The sequence below is a fragment of the Salmo trutta genome, chromosome 35 (assembly GCF_901001165.1).
Source record: "Salmo trutta chromosome 35, fSalTru1.1, whole genome shotgun sequence".
NCBI lineage: Eukaryota > Metazoa > Chordata > Actinopteri > Salmoniformes > Salmonidae > Salmo > Salmo trutta.
The window spans coordinates 11,269,490-11,292,972 of record NC_042991.1 but is presented as its reverse complement, the minus strand read 5'-3'; the positions used below and the strand labels follow the sequence as shown (position 1 = coordinate 11,292,972).

Below are 23,483 nucleotides of genomic sequence, written 5' to 3'. Positions count from 1 at the left end.
TGGGAGAGAAGTGTTGTTATTCCTCGTTCCATATATGATTACTCTCATTTCCCTCCGTGTTCTGTTTAGTATAGGTAGTGTCACGTCATCAGTTGTCCTAAAGTTTGGTCTGCATTGGAGAAGCCTGGAAATCTAGGCTAGAGTAGAAGTAGTGTTCAATAGCATACAGTCTGCATCATACCCACGTTCGGGTTACATAACTGGTTCATCAGCCCCAGTAATAATCTTTCTATGTTTATTTTGCGGGAAATGAATCCCATTTTATTTATTCCGGGTCAATCACCATGTTCCAGTAGTATTCAGACTTCAGACAACACTGTACATACTGTTTATACAGATGCCCTGTTTCTTCATAGTCAGACTTAAGGGATATCACTCTATTCCTCTTGGTTGCAGAGGTCTGTCTGATTCCCAAGACAGAATAACAGGACAGGGGAGGAGGGTGCAACTCGTGTCCTGATGCTGAAACTATCGTATCTCTCTTTACCATCTCGCTCCCCTCTTTCTCTTTGCTTAAAAGAAGACCTCCACTAATAACAGGAATGTTCCAGGATCTCCCGCCCACGACGTGGTTTTGAAGCCACCCGGACACACATCTAAATAGTCCCTCGCATCACTTCTCTCTGTTCCAATAGGAAGTGTAGTATATCGCTTTGATATGAAAAAGACATGCTATACACACTGAAACAAATGAGCCCCTCCGAATCCTCCCGGGCCTCTCAGAAGCTACTCATTTCCAATCCCCATTCCAGTGATTCACCTCTATGTTCACCCCTTTTGCAGTACACTGATCTTAAGAGCACAAATTAATCTGCTTTTTTGTGTGCCGTTGAGCAGCCGCAGTTCATTTGACGCGTGCAGCAGAGACGCGGGGTTGATTTATTTCCTCTTGATGTGGGGCCATGTATAACTTTGTATTCAGCAGAACGCTCGCTAGCCCATAGAGTTTCGTTTTGGGATTGAGTGAAAATGCCGCACGCAGCCCTGATCGCTCTCCCCGTCATCCCCCTTATTAAATCTGTCACGCAGTTCAACTGCAACGCAGCGCACATTGCAGCACATTCAGCAAACCCTAAGAAAACTTTAAATCAAGCGCAGCGTATAGTAGGGCCAGAGAGACAGGATAGGAGGGGAGAGGAGGGGAGAGGAAGGAGGGGCGAATTGTAATGAGCCATTTGGCCTGCCAAGGATAATATCTGTTGAGGATGTCTTATGCATGCCAGCATTAAAGACTGTTGGTTGTGCAGAGCTAGCCTACACAGTTATAACTACTGGTTATTACTGTGTAATAAAACCTATGTCATGTGGGACTGTCGTATAATAATAAAGGCTAACCTTGTTTCCATGTTCTGGTACATATTTATTCTAATTTTACCATTGAACTGAGATTTGATTGACAGGCCCACTGTTGACCTTTCAGTGATTTCTCAGTCAACTGAGGAGGCAAAGATCCTGGACGTATCTGAGGACTTCTCTTCATTGTCATTTACTTCTAATGTGTTGAGGGTGACTTTAACAACCTCCGTTGCAGGCAGAGACTTCTTAAAGACTTCGTGGATTATTAAAATACTTGAATTAATGTTCTGACAGACAGGATCTGATTGCGTTCGCAACTGGATTTCTCTGTGGCCAGAGGGAGAAGCATTCTCATCATTCACCACTAAGTGGCGCCTAAAGTGCGTGTTTTTTTAAATAATCGCACTGACAAAAATAAACTGGACGTTAGAATTAGGCCGGTCACACTTCTTGGACAACGAATATCGCATAAAATCTGATATTTTGTTTTCATCAATCGAACACAACATTTACTCAATTATAAACTAGTGTAACCTATGCTAAATCCTGAAATAGCATTCCTTGAAAACATGTTATATTTAGCCTTATCAACTCCTTATCAAAGCAACAAATACAACATACTGATACTGTCTCTTATGAAGGCAAAACTGTTCAAATAAAATATAGAGAGCAGCGCTGCAGCTTTTGCCAGATTACATTTATTTACACCACCGCAACTATCCTCCATTCTTAAATTTCGCGTACATTTAGAAATACTTTCTAGTAGGTTGCATATCATCCAATGGAAATACTTGCACCTCCCAGCATCGAGTCTCAGCAGCATGTCAGCCCGACAGATCCTCTCTTCTGTCACAAAATACTAACATTTCCAACGCTTTCAGTAAACCATAATTCCATACCCATCTAGAACAACATCTACAGGATTAAAATGTGCCGTTTGGACAAGCGACGGCCCTAAAACGCATTTGTTTTTAACTTTGTTATATTTATGGGATTTCCATCAAGCACTTCTGCCTGGTGCAATGCAGATCCGACCTAGCCAATAACTGTGGCCAATACATAGTGTGTAATATTGCGGGTCTGCTCTAACCAATCAGAGGCAGCGTCACATAAACGGCAGCGCAAAATCCTCCAGCGTCAACCAGGTAGCGTCTTCATACACCAGTGGTATCCTTCCGCGGCAGAGAAATAGTTCCGTGTGGAAGTTCTGCGCTGCTCGAGTCGAGATCTAAGTTCAGTTTGAACTCATGGCCCTTCGAAATACACTATCATGGATGGTCATAATGATATTAATGCGGAAAGAAGGTCTCTATTATTCACTGACATATTTACTGTAGTGTGATCAATTATGATTTTTTTGTAGCAAAATAACATTAAAGGGTGTTTTGGAGGTTCCGATATCATCTATCCTCATGCTTGAGGGTGGGTCAACCAATATGGGCACAGGTGTCTATTACCGAAGGGAAACATTTATAGCTAAATGGTTATTTAGACTTGGATGAGATGTGCCTATGATTTATATGCCTCTAGTAAAAATAACATAAAGGGGCATAATCTAGAAGTACCATGATGACGTTTAGAATGTTCTTGGCTGTTGCCCGGAGTTTATGGAGAGTTGCAGCTGCTAACAGATCAAACGCATTTGTCAATATGCTTCGTAAACAACAGGTGTAGACTAACGCTTACTTACAAACCCTTCCCAACAATGTAGAGAGAAAAAAATTGAAATAATAGAAAAATAATAACACGAGAAATAAGTACACAATGAGTAACGATAACTTGGCCATATACATGGGGTACCAGTACAGAGTCGATGAGCAGGGGTACGAGGTAATTGAGGTAGATACTGTATGTACATATACTGTCTGTAGGTAGGGATAAAGTGACTAGGTAACAGGGTAGATAATAAACAGTAGCAGCAGCGTGTGTGTCGAGTCAAAAGAGTGCTAAAAGGGTCAATGTTGCAGATAGTCTGAGTTGGTGCATCGGTACGGCTTGCTGAGCGGTAGCAGAGAGAACTGTCTATCTATATATGCTACACCGGTGGCTGGTGGCACCTTAATTGGGGAGGACAGGCTCATTGTCACGTCCTCCCCTCAGCAGCCTCCTGTGCCACTGGCGCAAATCATCATTGAATTGGGGGATGTGCACAGCAGGGGTGTATTCATTACTGAAACTGTTACCTAACGGACGCAAACAGCAAAGAGTTTTTATTGGATAAATGTAGGTAGCTTCCTCCCCGTTTCGCAACAGAATCGGCGGAATGAATACACCCGAGGCCTGCTGCACCACAGGACGCTACAGTAGACGCGAGCTGTGCTGTGACTGGCGTGTCCCGGTCCTGTAGCGGAGCGGGAGGGGGGCTCAGATCGGCCAACAGCTCCAGTTGAAGGAATAAGGAAGTGAGTGAACAGGCTGGGCTGGTGTGGCGGAGGGATACATAGTCCCCGTTCTCACCACCACCACCACGGCGACGCACCTCCATCCCGCTGGAAAGTCCATCTAAGGAACGAGCACACACGTTGTCTAGTTCATAGACAATCAGCCCAGATCCATCGAACATGGTATGTATTCTATATTTTTGGGGGGATTCATTTTTTAAAATCATTTGTCAATGCATTTAATGCCACGATGTAATGGGACATGGAAGAGGGTCAAGATATGGGGGAAATCCACAATTTTGCTATTCATTCATATAGGTTTACAGCATTTTATCTTACCGGGAATTAAATGAGGGTGATCAAAAAGCTTGCTGATTTGCAACTGTTATGTAATTGCATGGGATATGTCATCTTTAGTCTTACGAGGGCGAGTTGATTATATTTGGATGAACATTTTCTAGGGCGATATAACCGCTGAGGTGTATATGAACAGGATGTTACACAAAATGGAGCGGGATTCCGCGATAACTGCGCAATTCCTACGGCATAGTAGTTGGCTCGATGGCTATACCGGGGTATGTTGCTGGCTCGAGGCTGCACGGTGCAGATTTCATTAATTCAAACATCTGATTAATAGCATTGGGATAACTGGCAAGTTGCTAGATGATTACAGCACAATTCTGTAGCTAAAGTGATTACATTTCAGAGTATAGTGTGTTGGCTGGAATAGGAAAGCGCACTGGCAAATTATGGGGTAACGCTGCACTCGTAAAGAGTTGACAAGCCTTTTTACCTATGATGCTGCTTCATGTCTCAACACGTTTTATTAATGGGCAATCTAGTTATATCAACTCCTATATGCTACCGAATAGGATTCATCCCATTTTGAGGAAAATGAACCCATCCCATTAGCTGCATTTTTCCATGTTGCATCATCGCGCTGTCTGATGGACCAACCATAATGCGAATTGCAGCAATACATCGCCTGTGATCCGCAACTGAAATCGCCCGTCTCCCTCAAATGGGGGAATCTGAAAAAATGGAAACATTTTATATAATTCTACATTACAGTAGTTACAAAGTTTCGCCTTCAAGCGCCGTTTATCTCACTGTAACGCCGCCTGATTTTGCGTTCTTAATGGTATGCAAATGCCTACTCGGTAACCTACTCGGTAGCCTAGGCGAGAACATCAACAGCTGTTCAGTCTTGGGTCTGCTGTTTTTTTTATTCCTTCAAATGCAGAATAAAGTATTTGATTGATGTTTAATGTCATTCTTATTACATCATTTAGCAGCAACAAAGTTATATTTTCTGGGAATTATTGTTAGGCTAAATCATAAATGTGTTTCAAACTTCACTGTATAACTGTCAACGATCGAACGGCTCACACACAATTTCCAACTGTCGAAATTGACTTCATTCAATGACATAGAAAGGGAACGGGTGATACCTAGTCAGCTGCACAACTGAATGCATTCAAACCCAAAATGCCTATTCTACGTTTAACCCAACCCCTCTGACTCATATAAAAGCATCTCTCGGATGTCACAGCAAGATAAATCATCCGGTGGAAGTGATGAAGCCGGGTGTGTTGAAGGGAAAAGTCTCTCCCAATCAATATATGAACGATCTATTGATTACCAGCCCTGTGGATCATTCATAGCACTAGGGGGAGTCAATAGAAATGTTTCTCTGTGCGATCGCATATCTATCCCGTGTGGTATTGAACTGCTGCATGCGGTAGGTTTCATGTTGCACACCAGTGTAGTAATTGAAGTATACGTTGCGCATCGCCCTTTTGAAAAGTTGAATCCGTGAGCAAAGCCCCGTGTAGGCCTACCATACACTCCAACATAATACAACTATTGAAGTGGAAAACGTGTGTCTCTATTCAGATGGAAGTATCAAGTGAGTCTACCTGTCCCTATCCTGTTCCAGCCTTCTTTGCTGGTGCGTGTTTAGTAACTTAGAGGACATCTGATCCAGGGCATTGAATCATTTATTTGCCTGGCAGGTGGTCCTGGCCTGGATGAGTCAACCTGTAAACTGCTACCGGGGTTGTGTTCATTAGGCACCAAACGGACTGAAAAATGAGGAGGAACTACCTGGACTCGTCCAATAAGAAATGCACATTTTTGTTTTCCATTGCAAAATGTTTTCCATTTTTTTACTGTGGGTCCTAATGAACACAACCCAAAACTCAACCCACCAATCAGGTCCATATGGTGCCCTAGGCTGGTGTTGATGATGCACCCCCCCCCCCCCCATCTTTTGTCCAGACTGAAAGAGAAGAGGCGTTCAACACATATGAGCTCAAAAGCTTCCCAGTACAAATGTACGTCTGTGTGCTCATACATATAGTATGTCCCTGGGGACTAAGAGTTTCCTTTGTTATGAGTCATATATTCATACACTTTAGGGGAAGCAAGTCCATATAAGGGGCCTTACTGATGCCACCTACTCTCTATTGTAGGCTACACTGTAAAACAATAGACTAGAGATGCTCGGATAATACCTGCCTGCCTTGTAAAGGATGTTTAAGAAGCGTGATGGACTGCATAGCAGAGACCAGCCAAACTAGTTTCTATCGGTAAGCTACTGCTGTTCTGCAGCCTAAAGACAGACACCAGAACAATAGGCTACCTGATGATGTTTGAGAAGAGAAAGAATGTCATTTGTCTAGTGAACTAACGAGTCCTGTCACTAGTCCCGTGCTGTGGTTGGTCAGTGGGAGTGGTTGTCCCACTCATGCCAGAGAACCTGTAACGGGCAGGAACCCCTCCACCCACACCCTTCTCTCTCAAGCTGGCCTGAATGCTTGCCCAACAACACCCTCACTTCCATAGGAAATGGTGACTCAGAGGGAGTTTCCTGGACACAGACGTGTGTGTGTGTGTGGAGTGGGTGGAGTGGTTCTGTGTTGTGTTAATTCAGCAGTACTTTGCTGCCTACCAGCACGTTGCTACATCCACCAAGCCCCCGTTGCCTTCCAGCTAGACTGGCCAAAAGAGAGAGGGAGTGAGAGGGCGCCCCAGAGGGGAAAGGCCTGTATTAGGAGCGTGGGCCTGGTTCCAGGCAGCCCCAGTGATGCCAAGGGAAAGGAAGGGCCGGAGAAGGCCTGGTCGCGCAGCAGCACTGTGAGGCCCAGTCATGCAAAGGGAACGGAAGGGCTGGAGAAGGCCTGGTCGCGCAGCAGCACGGTGAGACACAGCTGTCTGGGAAACAGCCACAGGAGCTCTGCCACTGAACCCACCTGACGCCCCGCCCTTCAGAGGGAAGAAGATAGGGATGACAGAGACAGAGAGGAATAGGAGCGTGAAAGATAACAGGAGTGAGGGATGAGAGAAACATGAGTTGTAGGGCGGGAAGAGAGGCCGTGGCCGATGTCCATTCGTTCATTAACCCCACCCGTCAGTGTAAAATCATTTATCTCGGACATTTCACAAATCTCGCAGATGGAGGGAACAGGGAGTCGAGAAGGAGGAGAGGGAAAAGGCTATTGTCTAACGCTTATCGAATCACGTCAGCTAATCTAATTTAGCCTGGTGAAGTTAACCATCGCACTGGACGTATCAATCAAGGCCACCGGAGCCATGTAGAGACTATTTTGCTATCAGCCTGTTAAAGAGCATCTAAAAAAAAATTCAATTGTGTCATTTGAGGTCTAGGCCTTCCCTCCGGCCGTCTCCATGAGTTTGTGTCTGATCTATCCAAACCAGCAGGCCTTATCGCTAGGAAAGAACCTCACCCTTCATACACACTGTGGTATAAGGAGTGGCCTTTGCGCATGTCCGTTTCATATGGTTGACTGAGGACAGAATCAACACTGTCGTGGTCTATGTTTGGGGTTGCAGTTACACAGACGTCTATAAAGCCTCCACATATCTACTGTACTGTAGGGTATTTGGTCTGCTTTGGGACAGAACTGAACTGGTTGCTATGGGACTAATTCACAGGAAACCTGGCGATGGAAACTAATGGCATAGAGGGAAATGCCAATTAAGAGTGTGTTCCTGTCCCCCCCCCCCCCCCCCCCCCGCCAGCAGCAGGCACTCAGCGTTACGTCAGTGGTTTGTTGCCGTAATCATAAGCATGTTTTGCCAATCTGGGAGGGTACCGCGGGATTTACCATTTACACACACACAGTGTTGTAAGACCTACGGTGCTGTTGCTGTGTGTGAATGTTTGTTTGAAACCTGAGGTCCTGTGTGTGTGTGTGTGTGTGTGTGTGTGTGTCAAGACTTCATCCATCTGTGGGCCAACTGTAGAGGAGTGCTGCCAAGTCATTACACACACACACACACTCACACACACACACACACACACACACACACACACACACACACACACACACACACACACTCATTAAAACGCCTCTGACTCACCGGAGTCATTAAATAGGGCTAACAGAGAACAGGGAACATGCTGGGAGGGAGTCAGGGAGACCAGATCAACTGAACACACCCCTACAGCCGTTTTAGCATTTTCAGCTAACAGCAGGCCAGGGCCATGGCCAGTAGGCACAGAACAGGTTCTTCCACCTGGGTAGCGTTCAGTCGGAAGAAAAACGTTTAGAAACAGACGTGGTACATGACCTTGGGCCAATAATAGAGAGCACTCTTTTTCTGTTTCAAAAACATGTTTGTGGCCACTGAAAATGGTCCAAGGTAGTCTCTGGAACAAGGTGGGGGGGGAGTCTCTTCCCTGAACAATGTCCTCACTGTGGGGTGTTGGGAAATCACGGAGGCAGCATGACTAAGTCGTTTGGTATTTGGGATTTAGCGACTGAGTGAATGACTGTTTGTTTGTTTTTCTCCCTCGATGTTTTACCCTCAGGCCGATCAACTAACTGAGGAACAGATTGCAGGTAGGAACGACTGAGTAATCCCGCTCTCTAGCATGTTTAACACGTTTGACTAATTCATGAACAGTGCACACACACATTACATATATATACATATATATTTAATTTTTATTTTATTTAACTTTAATTTAACTAGGCAAGTCAGTTAAGAACAAATTATTTTTACAACGACGGCCTACCCCGGGCCAAACCCGAACGACAGATAACATACTGTAACGGAAAAATACAGGAGTTTATTTTCTCACTGTCCATTGACTTCAGCCATGTTCTTGTCTGAAATAAGTGGAATGAAATATCGTCTTCTCATTTGATGTGTGTGTGATTTGGGCCAGCGATAACTAGCTAGTACACTCTGTTATTCTCCTCAGTTAGATCTCTAAACCCCTGGGTGGCTAATTAGCCAATGCTACTGGGTCCCAGGCTAATTCGGTCTTGTCTTCAGCAGTACACTTCAAACATCTAACCCCGGAGGGGTTTCTTGTGGCCCGTCAATATTAAAATCCCTTAGATCTGCCTGTATATTGATTTGAACAAGTTATCAAACACCATCACGTCTGCTCTAAACTTCCTAAAACACAGATCTTTGGCTGTAGGTCTCTCTTGAACTACGTCTCGCAAACTAGTAATTAACTGTCTATATAAGCCCCTTACAACCTCCCTTAAGTCTATCTTAATGTAAAGTGTTACCCATCCCACAACCAAAGCTTGAGCCACAGCCCAAGAAGCCCTGACTGAGTCTGTGATCCACCCACCAGTAGGAAACACTGACTTAACCATAGAGACTTTACGTAACCCCACCTTTCCTTCTCCTCCCTCCCTCCCTCCCTCGCAGAGTTCAAGGAGGCGTTCTCCTTATTCGACAAGGATGGCGACGGCACCATCACGACCAAAGAGCTGGGCACCGTGATGAGGTCGCTGGGACAGAACCCCACAGAGGCGGAGCTGCAGGACATGATCAACGAGGTCGACGCTGACGGTGAGTAAAACACCTGAAGCTGGGTTAAGGCACACCCGATTGGTTAAACAACTCATTAAAAATGGGGGTGTGAAGTTCAGACGGGGGAGACTTGGGCAAACGCGTGCGTCGTCAAAAGGCGACGAAACCTGTAGTCATTGTGAGTTCCACACCACGAACTGCCCAAAATAGAATGCACTTGCATGATCTCCACGTATTGGTTTAGCACGGTCTGTCCCCATTAGAGTTTAGCCTATACAATTGTTTGGGATTGTGCCTTTAGCAGTTGTCACTCACTGCCTGTCAAAACAGTCCCTCGGTGTCTTATGACTTCACTGTTACCTGCCTGAAGGCCAGGCAGATTACTGCCACGGTGTCAGCTTTCGCACTAAGAGCACTATGGTGAGTGACAAGTCTTCAAGACCCCTGTCAACTTATCAACACAACTGTGTCCTGATTAAATAGATATGGCTGAATCAACTGAGACTCTTGAGATTTAATCCCAAATTACACTCTGTTCCCTTTCCAGTGCACTACATTTGTCCAGGGCCCATAGGGGGAGCCATTTGGGACACACATTGAGTCAGTGAGAATGAGAGTGATCATGGTAGGAGGCAGTGTCCTTGACTCTTAACGATGTTGGAAATTAAACCTGCTAGTCGTCTAGGCGACCAGGCAGGGCCACCTATACCAAGATGATGCCCTGTCAGCGTAAAGGCTTTTGGTAAATGGGGCCTTATCAATTGCAGACATATTGCTAGATCTCACCACTGTTTGGCTCGGCTCGCTGTATCTATCCAAAGTCGCCGCCTCTCTCTCTGTCCTCTCTATCCTGTCTAGTTATCTGTACAGCGTTTTCTCTCTGGTTTAGGCAATCTGGGTCAGACAGCGATGAAGCTAGTAATGGAAAATAAAACTAATTACATAACCTCTGATCTGCGTTTCGCTCTCTACACTCAGTATCTTCTCTCCTCTCCGCTTTGTACATTCAGTACCCTCATAGTGATGTCAACAGCAGGGCCACAGATTATTTACTAAACAAGCAGAGTGGATGCCCGAGGGAGAGAAGGAGGTTAGCTTTACCCCAGAGAGGTGTGCTGTTGGTCTCTGAGAGAGGAGGTCTCTTGTTTGGGCTCTGAAGTGGTGTTTTGTGTTGCCCTATCATTGGTTCTCCGGGTTTGATCCCGCCCCACCAATCTCTGTTGCCCCCGTGTGAAAAATATTTGGACTTCATTGGTTTCAATGGAACATTTTGCATGTTGTCTTAGGGGTTGGTCCGCCTTGCCTAGGAAAAGCTATGGGGAAATAGTACTAGCCTAAGGAATGAATGTCCTCATAGACCGTAGAATGAGTCTTCCTCTTATAGTTTGCGTCAGCAGTGGCTCTTATATACAGTATAATCGTACCATCTCCCACTCGTTCCCTCTCTCCTCCTCATCTCCATCTCTCCCACCCACTCCATCGCTCCTTCTTGTACTTCAAGCCCGGCAGAGTCGGGCCCTGGAGTCACAGCCAGCTCTCGCTGCAGAAAGATCTCACCGGGTGTTTCTCAATATGCATACTACCGGACTCCACACTCTCATGCTCCGAGTGCATTCTCCGAGGACGTTCTCTCGAGTTCATTCTTGTGAGGACAAGAGTGTGGAGAACGCTTAAAACGTTACATTTGAGAAGCACTCGCACTCCCCCATGCTGCCTCACGCTGCACCTCCCCATTCACTGAACGTTCTTCCAGCCAGGACAATGGCAAGAATAGAGACAAAACAAGGTACACGCAAAGCAAACAATTGACTTAATTATTATCAGCCAGCTATGTGAATCATAATAATCCTGCTAACCAGCTGGTTTAACAGGAAAAAACAACCTTCAAATAATGTTATGCAATGTAGAGGTCAATTCTTCGTGGGTAGCCAGCTACCAATTCTTCGTGGGTAGCTAGCTGTCAATTCTTCGTGGGTAGCCAGCTGCCAATTCTTCGTGGGTAGCCAGCTGCCAATTCTTCGTGGGTAGCTAGCTGTCAATTCTTCGTGGGTAGCTAGCTACCAATTCTTCGTGGGTAGCTAGCTACCAATTCTTTGTGGGTAGCTAGCTACCAATTCTTCGTGGGTAGCTAGCTAGGCCTATTGACTTAATATGGACTTACCCATTCATGGAACCTTCTTACAGCCAGAACAGTGGCAAAAGAGACAAAACAAGATATACACAGAGCAAACCTTTTACTTCATACAGTGCCTTCAGAAAGTATTCACACCCCTTGACTTTTTCCACATGTTGTTGTGTTACACACAATACCCGTAATGTCAAAGTGGAATTATGTTTTTGACTTTTTTTACGCATTAATTAAAAATGAAAAGCTGAAATGTATTGAGTCAATAAGCGTTCCACCCCTTTGTTATGGCAAACCTCAATAAGTTCAGGAGTAAACATGTGCTTAACAAGTCACATACGTTGCATGGACTCACTCTGTGTGCAATAATAGTGTTCAACATGATTTTTGAATACCTCATCTCTGTACCACACACATACAATTATCTGTAAAGCCCGAGCAGTGAATTTCAAACAGACTCAACCACAAAGACCAGGGAGGTTTTTCAATGCTTCGGAAAGAAGGGCATCTATTGATAGATGGGTAAAAAAACTAAACAGACATTGAATATCCCTTTGAGCATGGTGAAGTTATCACATACACTTTGGATGGTGTATCAATATATCCAGTCACTACAAAGATACAAGCAGCCTTCCATGAGGTCAATGGTGACTTTAAAACAGTTACAGAGTTTAATGGCTGAGAAAACTGAGGATGGATCATTGGATCATAACATTGTAGTTACTCGGCAATACTAACCTAATTGACGGAGTGAAAAGAAGGATGCCTCTAGAGAATGCAAATATTCCAAGACATGCATCCTGTTTGCAACCAGGCACTAACTAAAGTCAAACTGCAAAAAATGTGGCAAAGAAAATTACTTTTACTCATGAAAACAAATCTTCCTGATTGGCCGAGTTACAGCTCTAAATCTACTTAAATCTGACAAGACCTGAAAATGGTTGTCTAGCAATGATCAACAACCAATTTGACAGAGTTTGAATAATAATATATATAAAAAAGAAGAATAATACACAAATCCAGGTGTAGAAAGCCCTTAGAGACTTACCCAGAAAGACTCACAGCTTTAATCACCGACAAAAGGTGCTTCTGCAAAGTATTGTCTCAGGGGTGTGAATACTTATGTAAATGAGACATTTCTGTATTTCATTTTTAATACATTTGCACACAAAAAAAATCGATTTAATCAATTTTGAATTGAGGCTGCAACACAACAACATGTGGAATAAGTCAAGGGGTATGAAACATTTCAGAGGGCACTATAACGATCAGCTACATGTGACTCATAATAATCTAGCTAAACAGATAGTTTAACAGGCTAAAACGTTATGCAACGTAGACGTCAATTCTTTGTAGGTAGCTAGCTAACAATTATTTGTGGCTAACTAACAGTAGTAGCTAGCCAGTTAGCCCGACGGACATACAATGGACTTGCGATCTACGCACACTGCAGTGAGTATTGGAAGGCAGGTAAACATGCTAAAATGAACATAGCATGTATTTATTAACGCATCGAGTAATATTGTAGTCAGGCAACATATGAGATGTGAACGGGCAACATTTCATTCTGAAGTCGGAATGTATGTTCTCTCGCTTTAGCTCAAATAACGGCGCCATTGATTTCAAGAAATGTAGCAAAAAAAAATGTTTATATTTCTGTGCATACTTTCCTCTGAAGCTTGCTTCGATGCGTGCTTCAAAATATGTACAGAAAGGGTACGTATTCGAGATATGTGCTCCGTTTCGCATACTTTGATTTGGACTCCTACTCCGAGCCTTCCGTGCTCCGATTTGCGTGCTCAAAGCACGGTAGTATGCATTTTGAGAAACAGCCATAGTTTCCCTTCGAAATTCAAATTTGTTATGGACGAACGTCTATTTCAGAGTGGTTACAGGGTTAATTCCGCATGCTTACAGGGTTAAAACAGAAACAACTCAAATTAAGTTTAGGTATTAATTCCCGAGTGCATAAGGTTAGGTCTATGTTTCGGGGAAGGCTTAAAACAAAATCATGAAAAACATCACCCATTCTCACGGCTTGCTAGAGCATTTAGACTGCGGTGGTCCAGTAGCCTAAGCAGCACGCTCCGGTTCCGAGCAACACGTGATCGAGCCCAGTGATGGGCGATCGTTTTTCTATTTTTTTGTGAGCGCCGAGGAAAGCATATCGACGTTCCCAGGACTTTGTGAAACGTCCGAAACTGCTGTCTGTTACTAGTGATCAGGCTGCTTTATTACTCCAGGCCTCCTCTTCCTCTTGATTGTTCTTCCAGTGCTATGTTTTCAGGCCCTGCCTGGCTGCAAAGGGGCTCATCACACACACACACAAAGGCTGTCTGCTCTCTGATTGGGGCTCCCCAGTGGCATGTGTTCCTTTTGATGGCTGCTGTGCTTGTGCTGCTGGCCCGGCCAAGTGTGAGTGTGTGTGTGTGCATCTCTCTGTATCTCGTCTGTCTTTCTGTCTGTGTCTCTTTCTGTCTATGTGCGTCTATGTCTCTGTGTGTGTCTCTCTGTGTGTGTGTGTGTGTCTCCATGTTTGTTTGTGTCTCTGTGTGTTAGGCCCTGAGATCACTAGCCCGCGGCCATTAGATCACCATCTGCCTTATCGCATTATGCTCTCTACTCTGCTGTTGTTACAGCCCTGCTTACAGGGAGATCTGCTATTCCCTGGGTAATCCCAATACCACCAGCCCCACCCATCCTCTGCTCCACACACACACACACACACACACACACACACACACACACACACTCTACTCCATGCGAGGTTAATCCAGCGGGTTCTCGGACCTCTCCTCTGACCTTCCCCCTCTCTCTGCCACCCCCGCACATCCCAGTCCACCCACCCACCCAGCTCCCTCTCTTGCTGAAAGGCACTCACACACATTCACACACTCATTCACACATACTGTACACACACAGCATATGTTTTACTATCCTTGTGGGGACCTAAAATTGATTTCCATTAAAATCCTATTTTCCCTAACCCCAATTCTAACCCCCCCCCCCCCCCCCCCCCCCCACACACACACACACACACACACACACAATCCTCATACATTTTACATTTACATTTAAGTAGTAGATCCCAGAGCCTATCCCCTCCCAGTAGAGTACCATTATAATCCCTGGGTACTGTACTGTATGTAGATCCATAGAATAGGCTGGTTAGAGCCTATGTCAGGGAAAGGGTAGGGATCTCACCGCTGCCACCAACATCCATCACACGATGATGAAGAATTGCTAGTCAACAAACAAGCCTTTTTTGTAATTTACACACAGTTAAAAACATTTTTTACTGTATGTTTACTATTATCAGCATCTTATCATTGCAATTAACTAAACAGGGTGTTATAATGAACTAAACGGGGTGTTATAATGAACTAAACAGGCTGTTTCCTATCTACAATCCAGGCAATGGCACCATTGACTTCCCGGAGTTCCTGACCATGATGGCCAGAAAAATGAAGGACACAGACAGTGAGGAGGAGATCCGTGAAGCCTTCAGGGTATTCGACAAGGTAAAGTACTGCATGTTTACTATCTAACACATCCTCGGAGAGTAATCCTCAAATGACAATGTTGCTTTGTAATGAACTAGTAAACAGTCCATATATAAGATACATCCACCTTTGATAAACACATCGTCAAAACCTCCGGTTATGGTGATGGTGCACTCTTAGAAAGAAAGGTGCTGTCTAGAACCTAAAAGGGATCTTCGGCTGTCCCCATAGGAGAACCCTTTGAAGAACCCCTTTTGGTTCCAGGTAGAACCCTTTCCCTAGAGGGTTCTACTTGGAACCAAAAAGGATTCTACTTGGAACCAGAAAGGGTTCTCCTATTTTTTTTCTGGGAGTGTATATATATCATTAACCATCCAATGGGGATTTGATACTCCGTTCATTACCTAATGGGGATTCACCTCTCCACTCATCATTGCCCAATTGGGATTTGCGTCTCTTTTTTATCCTGATTGCTCCCCAATGGGAATGCCTTTCCGTCTATTCTCACCCAATGGAATTTCTTCCCTTGTGTCTCCAGGACGGAAACGGCTACATCAGCGCAGCAGAACTCCGTCACGTCATGACAAACCTGGGGGAGAAGTTAACAGACGAGGAGGTAGACGAGATGATCAGAGAAGCAGACATTGACGGAGACGGACAGGTCAACTATGAAGGTAAGAAGACAGTACACCTAGCCCTGTATGCTTAACCAGCCACATGTGGCAGTGGATATTATTGGTTAATATAACGGAGACGAATTATGAAGGTAAGAGGAGGACAGTAGTTGTTCCAGGCTAGCTCTGGGTAGTGTTCATTGGGTCACAAAACGGAAAACGTTTCAAAACATTTTGCATGGAAAACAGAAATTTGTTTCTTATTATAAATCTAGGAAGTCCCTCTCTGTTTCAGTACATTTTCTTCCATTTGGTACCTAATGAACATGGCTACAGTGCCTTTAGAAAGTATTCATACCACTTGATTTATTCCATATTTTGTTGTGTTACAGCCTGAATTCAAAATGGATTCAGTTAAGTTTTGGGGGGCAAATGTATTGATAAGGAAATATAGAAATATATCTAATTTTCATAAGTATTTACACCCCTTTGCAGTGACACTCCAAATTGAGCTCAGGTGCATCCGATTTCCTTTGATCGTCCTTGAGACGTCACTACAGCTTGATTGGAGTCCACTTGTGGCTCATTCAATTGTTTGGGCATGATTTACAAAGAAACACACCTGTCTATATAAGGCCCCACAGTTGACAGTGCATGTCAGAGCAGAAACTATACCATGAAGTCCAAAGAACTGTCCGTAGATCTCCAAGATCAAATTGTGATGATGCATATATCTGAGGAAGGGTATAAAACATTTTTTGTGTTGAAAGTTTCCAAGAGCACAGTGGTCTTCAACATTGGGGTAATTGAAAAAATATGGAACTACCCAGATTCTGCCTAGAGCTGGCCGTCCAACCAAACTGAGCAACCAGTCAAGAAGGATCTTAGTCAGGGAGGTGACCAAAAGCCCAATGACCACTGACAAAACTACAGAGTTCCTTGCCTGAGATGGGAGAACCTGCCAGAAGGACAACAGTCTCTACAGCACTTCATCAATCTGGGCTTGATGGGGGAGTGGCCAGACGGATGCTAATCCTGAGAAAATGACACATGATAGCATGCCTGGAGTTTGCAAGAAGGCACGTCAAAGACTGAGATCATAAGGCTAAATATTCTGTGGTCTGATGAGACAAAAATGTAACTCTGGCCTGAATGCAATGTCTGGAAAAAACAGGCACAGCTCATCACCCGTCTAACGCCATCCCTACCGTGAAGCATGGTGGTGGCAGCATCATGCTATGAGGATGCTTTTCAGCGGTCGGGACTGGGAGACTGGTAAGGATAGAGGGAACAATGAATGGAGCCAAATACAGGCAAATCCTTGATGAGAACCTGCTTCAGAGTGCAAATGACCTTAGACTGGGGTAAAGATTTACATTCCAACAGGACAATGACCCCAAGCATACAGCCAAAGCAACACTGGAATGGCTTCAGAACAAGAATGTGAAAGTCCTTGAGTGGCCCAGCCAAAGCCCAGACTTGAATCCCATTGAAAATCTGTGGAATGACTTGGAAGATTGCTGTTCAACTCCGCTCCCCATCTAACTTAACAGAGCTTGAGAAAATCTGCAAGGAAGAATGGGAGAAAATCCAGATCTGCCAAGCTATAATCGCCGCCAAATTTGCTTCTACAGAATATTGAATACTTATGTAATTGAGATATTTCTGTGTTTCATTTTCAAAAATGTCTAAAAATAAAATAATGACATTTATAAAAAAAAATTATTCAGGCTGTAACAGAACAAAATGTGGAATAAGTCAAGGGTTATGAATACTTTCGGAAGGCACTGTACATGCATCAGTCAGTGCTATCCCTGTAATGGGCATGTAACAGACATGGAAGAGGTATAGCCAGCTACATGTAGCAGTATTGGTTACTACTGGTTATACAGCCTTTCCAGCACTGTACAGCAGGCTGAACCAGCTACATATACCATTTGTAGTGCCAGCCCTGTAGCAGGCTTGTAGCATCCCTGGAGCAGGCTTGTAGCATCCCTGGAGCAGGCTTGTAGCATCCCTGGAGCAGGCTTGTAGCATCCCTGGAGCAGGCTTGTAGCAGCCCTGGAGCAGGCTTGTAGCAGCCCTGGAGCAGGCTTGTAGCAGCCCTGGAGCAGGCTTGTAGCAGCCCTGGAGCAGGCTTGTAGCAGCCCTGGAGCAGGCGTAACTAGCCTTTTGCTCTCTTTCTTGTGCTTCCTCTCTCTTTTTCTGTCATTCTTTTCTGTCATTCTTTCTCTTTCCTTCCTTCTCTGTCTCTTCTTCTTTCTCTCTCCCCCTCTGTCTTTTCTCTCTCTCTCAGAGCTGGGCGACATGGACAAAAATCTATTTTGCGATAAATTGCCTAAATTGATGCGATAACGATAAATAGAATGATACGTTTCTAACATTAATGTGCACCACAGATTTTCTTTAAACGATCCTTTAAACTGCTACTGCTAGTTAGATGGTTGTATCCGTCAATTGTCCCATTAACAATCACCCATATCAGAAAATGCATTTCATTTCAAACTTCACGATATCAGCAAAATGCCTGCGATAAGTGACCGGTATGGTCGACGTCGATCATTTTCAGTTTTCTACTCTGTCTTCCCCTCCCTCCACTGTCACTCCTATTCCCAAAGTGCATTACACAAGACACTGCGCTCATTTTTTTTTTAGAGGGAGCTGTTGACACAATAAACAGTCCATATGTCTTGGCTGGAAAGCGCCCTACTTCCTCACTCTCTCATTGTGCCATAAAAAGCATATGTAGTCTAAGCATTTGAAAGCCTTCTCTTTATTTTGGTTGGACGTCATTGTGTTGTTTTCACAGTGCAGTGACTTTTTAATCAAATAAGCTTAATGGGATGAACATGAAAGCCGTTTGGAAACGGGACACTAATTAGAATGATGTGCATTCTGTTTCTCCACTGCTTGATTAAGAAAATGTATAAACAATTTAGCAGGTGACTGCCTCGCCTGGAGCTTTGCCAATGGGGCTTAATGAGCTACAGTACGTTACTTATCTTTGTCTTTGTGTTCTTCTCTCTGTCTCTCTCTCTCCTTTCAACAGAGTTTGTACAGATGATGACTGCAAAGTGAAGCTCGGCCAACCTGCCTTGTCCCCTTGGAGACGGAGAAAAAAAGATCACTAAAGTTTTACTTACCTCTTGGGAAAAAAAAATGTTCATTTATTCATACTGTTTCTGTATAGAAAATAATTGAATGTTAAAATAAAATATCCTTCTGTCCATCCACACAGAGAAAACAAAAAGATACAAAAAATATCTGCATGATATGGTTAGTGACCCCCCCCCCCCTAAAAAAAAAAGATGAGTTTAGCATCAGTACTTTAAAGACATATAACAACCCTGTAATAACTACCTTCAAACTGAAGCAAGGCATTTGGATCCCCTGGAACCCCTTCCAAGTTCCATCCATTTGCTGGTGATGTTTGGGCTGGCCATCTCTCTCTCTCTCTCTCTCTCTCTCTCTCTCTCTCTCTCTCTCTCTCTCTCTCTCTCTCTCTCTCTCTCTCTCTCCCTCTCTTTCCTGTTCTTCATGCATGCAGCTTGTGACTGGAGCACTCCCTCCAGCCAATCCGAGCGTGCTGATTCCACAGGGCTATGGTTGGTATGGTGTCGTTGGTTTGGTACAGTTTTTTGTATTTGGAGAGGAACCCTAGTGATATGGTATATGAAAGGATACAAGGTTTATAATTCAAGCTGAAAGTGGAATGGAACTTACTCGTATGACAGATAAAGTACATTTTCAAAATGTTTGGCATGTGTTTTTTTTTAATTTTGTTTATTTTATGTTATTTGGACGGCCATCTTAGGTATTTGTGCGTCCCTGCCCTGAAGAGGAGGGATATAAAAAGTCTTACGGTGGAGCTTTGTTTTTTTTGCTGGGATGGAGTGTTCCTCTTTCTGGCATTAAGGGAGATTCACTGGCCTTCACGTTTTTTTCTTTCTTCTGTTTTCTCGACTCGGACAAGAGTGTGGCGGAGTTGTTGTGTACGGTGTATATGCAGTATGCATTCTGTAGGTAGGAGTTGCAGCACAAGAGTCTTTTCAACTGTTCATCTGAGTTCAGTTTACATTCATTCCAAGTTGTACATGCTAGTCTTTCATTTTTGTTTTTCAAATAAAAAAAAGACCATGAACTTAATCGCTGTTGTTATTGTGTGGTTATAGGATGCTGCTGAGATGTCATGCGACAGTGATTTTGAATCCATTGTCAAATATCACCTGTGATGATACTACAAAAAAAATAAAGACAAAGTATGCATATCTCTGACATAGAAGACTGAATTATAGTCTTAGCTTATTCAATTGCTCAAGATTACCGTGTTGTACACTGTATATCGACGTCGTTCGATTTAGCCAAACCATAGCCAAACCAGTCGCGGCAACATTTGAATATCTGGTCCTGCTCTGTCAGCAAACTCTGGCTAGAGGCTTGGGGGGGAAAGGGAAAAAGACACCACTGTTTGCGTACTCACTCAGCCATAGATAAACATCTATGTGCTTCGGCTCTCTGTTGCTAGGCAACAGCTGCATGCTGTTACTAGGATGTTGGGGGGTTTGGAAAAAGGCAGGAAGGGAGTTTTAATAAGCCTCAGCTGGAGAGGGAAGCTTCCATGATGTAGCCGTGTCCTAGTAAGGCCAGGCTAAAACTGGTCATAAATGTTTCAAACACACCAGTAGAGAAACGTGGTTGACCACTCTATGGTCTTACCTGAAAGTCCATGAAGACAGAACCACATTGTCGGACTATATTTGGGTCACGATTTGACCATAACGACCAGTTAAACCAAAGGCTCCATTTCATGGTCGTGTGGTGCAACCTGTCAGCCACTCACTCTCGTGGTTGGCTTGATGCTAGTGGGGACACCTATAACACACAGAACTGTCCCACTACTCTAAAGTCCAATACTGATTGTGGACAGGTGGGGTACTGACAATACATGCCATTTAGCAGATGCTTTTATATAAAGCGGCTAATACATGCGTCCATTTTACGTATGGGTGGTCCGTGAACAAAACCAGTGGGCGTGACAATGAACAATACCCTACTACTGACAACCGGCCAATGAGCCGGAGCACCGCGTCAGCCAATAACCAGACTCCACAGACGTGCATGGTTGAAGTGGAGGGCGGAGGAGGAGAGGGACCAGACTTCCCCTCTATTCTTGACACTGGTGGGTTACACACGTACACACACACACACTGCATACCAGTAAGACCTCCCCTCTTCTCTGTAGTAACACCGGAGCCCCCCCAGGGGTTAAATGAAGTGTAAATGAAGTGTAAATGAAGCAGCACTTTGCGGTGGCAGTGGTAGTAAGGGGAGAAGCACTTGCCAGGGAGGGAGAGACGGAGCAGGGGAGAGATCACGTATCACAGCTGCTACTGCGGGAAAGAACTAGGCACACTGATGAGACAGGTCTGTGAATTACAGGTCTGTTTTGGTGGAGGGGGGGCACCGACTCATAGGATCCTGCCAGGAGTTATTCCTGACAGCATGAACTGGTCTATAATGGTGACTGCAGTATTGGTGCAGTCTTACAGAGCTGAGCCACAGTGTTCTCTAGTAATCTATCACCTCGCTGTACAGCCCCTTTATGTCCTAGTCATCCCAACCTATAGCCTACTGAATCAACCTGTGTGTCTTTTCAGCTTGGGTCTGTCTCTCTCCATCTCCCTCTGTTTCTCTCTCTTTCGCTCTCCCTCTTTCTCCTCTCTCTCTCTCTCTCTCTCTCTCTGCGGAGCTGGAGTTAGGACCACAAGGAGCACCCTTCATCACTAGGGCCCTCTTCTCTCTCCCTCTCTCTACTGCTCTCTCTCCATCCCCCCTATTGCTCCCCCCTCTTCCTGTCTCCCTACCCGTTCTGTTTACAGCATTTCTTCGTTTTTATTCTCCCCCATCACTCATCTCTTTCATTTCAACTTGATTTCTTCAGTCTGGTTTCATCTTTGGGGGTTTTCCTCGTTTCATTATTCTCCCTCCCTCCATGTACCTATGGGGGAGAGAGATCTTTGATTGTTGGGAAATATTACTACAGTGTCACGCCAACAGGGCCTCTGAACTCATGCAATATTCACAGGCGATAATATACGATTCCCTCGCCAGGCCAGGCATTACAAACAACCTTTAATAATGGACGGACTGGCAGAACAGGAACAGTTTGCTCCCTCCTAGCGGTGTGTGTGTACGTACATACGTACGTGCGTGTGAATGTGTGTTTACGTCTTGTGCACGTATGTGCGTGCGCGTGAATGTGCGTGTGTGCGTGTGTACGTGCAAGAGTGCAGGCATAGATCAGCCGGCCATCTATGGCTGCTAGTGGTGCAGAGTCCCAGTCCTGTGGGGCCCACCTGCATTGTAGAGCCCAAACATTGTTAAGAACCTTGGAACAGTGGGGATAACCTGCACCGTGGGGTCCAACAGCGCCACAGGGCTTATCTGCAGCACACGGATTACCTGCGCCATGGGGCCCACCTACAGAATGGGGCCTACCATCACTAGGTGCATATCTGCACAATGGGGCCTTCCCTCACTTTGATAGCTTATGTATATCATGGAGTTACGGTAATAACATTAACACAGTCTGAAGTGCACCAACACAGCTGTGTGGGGGAAACCCTCCCCCCCACACACTCCCTATTCCCCTTACATAATACAGTTGACTGAACACACACACACACACACACACACACACACAGAGGGGGGATGACTTCGTTGAAGAGGATTGTGGCAGTGTCAGCAGTTGTGTGCGCATGCATGCAAGTGCACATGCGTGTGTAGTACTGTGTGTGTGTGTGTGTGTGTGTGTGTAGTACTGCCAGTGGGTGTGTGCAGAGGGAGAAAGTGCTGAACTGGGATCCTCGTGACAAGGATTTCCACCCTCTAATGTATTCCCCTTTTTTCCTGCACAGTACCCCCCACACACACACACCCACACACACACCCACACACACACACACACACACACACACACACACACACACACACACACACACACACACACACACACACACACACACACACACACACACACAGACAAGACCAGAGTGCACTGGCTGTTCCCCATCACAGTCTGGAGAAGACGTGGCAGAGAGGCAGGGGCAGGGGATGGGAAAGGGGCCAGTCTTGCAGAGGCAATAGAATGCTAATGCCACCATAATGCAGTAGACAGGAGAGGAGCAGCATTGCAGACGTTATAACTGTTGTTTATTGAGTTAGCTACATAATGTGTTGTTATGACTGTTGTTTACTGAGTTAGCTATACAATGTGTTGTTATGACTGTTGTTTATTGAGTTAGCTACATAATGTGTTGTTATGACTGTTGTTTATTGAGTTAGCTACATAATGTGTTGTTATGGCAGTGTTGTTTATTGAGTTAGCTACACAATGATGTTGTTATGACAGTGTTGTTCATTGAGTTAGCTACACAATGATGTTGTTATGACAGTTGTTATTGAGTTAGCTACATAATGTGTTGTTATAACTGCTGTTTATTGTGTTAGCTACATAATGTGTTGTTATGGCTGTTGTTTATTGAGTTAGCTACACAATGTTTTATGGCTGTTGTTTATTGAGTTAGCTACACAATGTGTTGTTATGACTGTTGTTTATTGAGTTAGCTACACAATGTGTTGTTATGACTGTTGTTTACTGAGTTAGCTACACAATGTGTTGTTATGACTGTTGTTTATTGAGTTAGCTACACAATGTGTTGTTATGACTGTTGTTTATTGAGTTAGCTACACAATGATGTTG

The 23,483-nt window shown here is 44.5% G+C and overlaps 1 protein-coding gene across 1 annotated transcript; it reads left to right on the top strand.

The window, feature by feature from the left end:
- The first annotated feature begins 3,715 nt into the window (after positions 1–3,715).
- On the top strand, positions 3,716–19,867 carry LOC115174612 (calmodulin). The gene is made up of 6 exons (XM_029733316.1): positions 3,716–3,860; positions 8,515–8,545; positions 9,375–9,518; positions 15,019–15,125; positions 15,646–15,781; positions 18,771–19,867. Exons 1-6 carry the CDS (start codon positions 3,858–3,860, stop codon positions 18,797–18,799), a joined length of 450 nt encoding a protein of 149 aa, XP_029589176.1. The 5' UTR covers positions 3,716–3,857; the 3' UTR covers positions 18,800–19,867.
- The last annotated feature ends 3,616 nt before the right edge of the window (positions 19,868–23,483 follow it).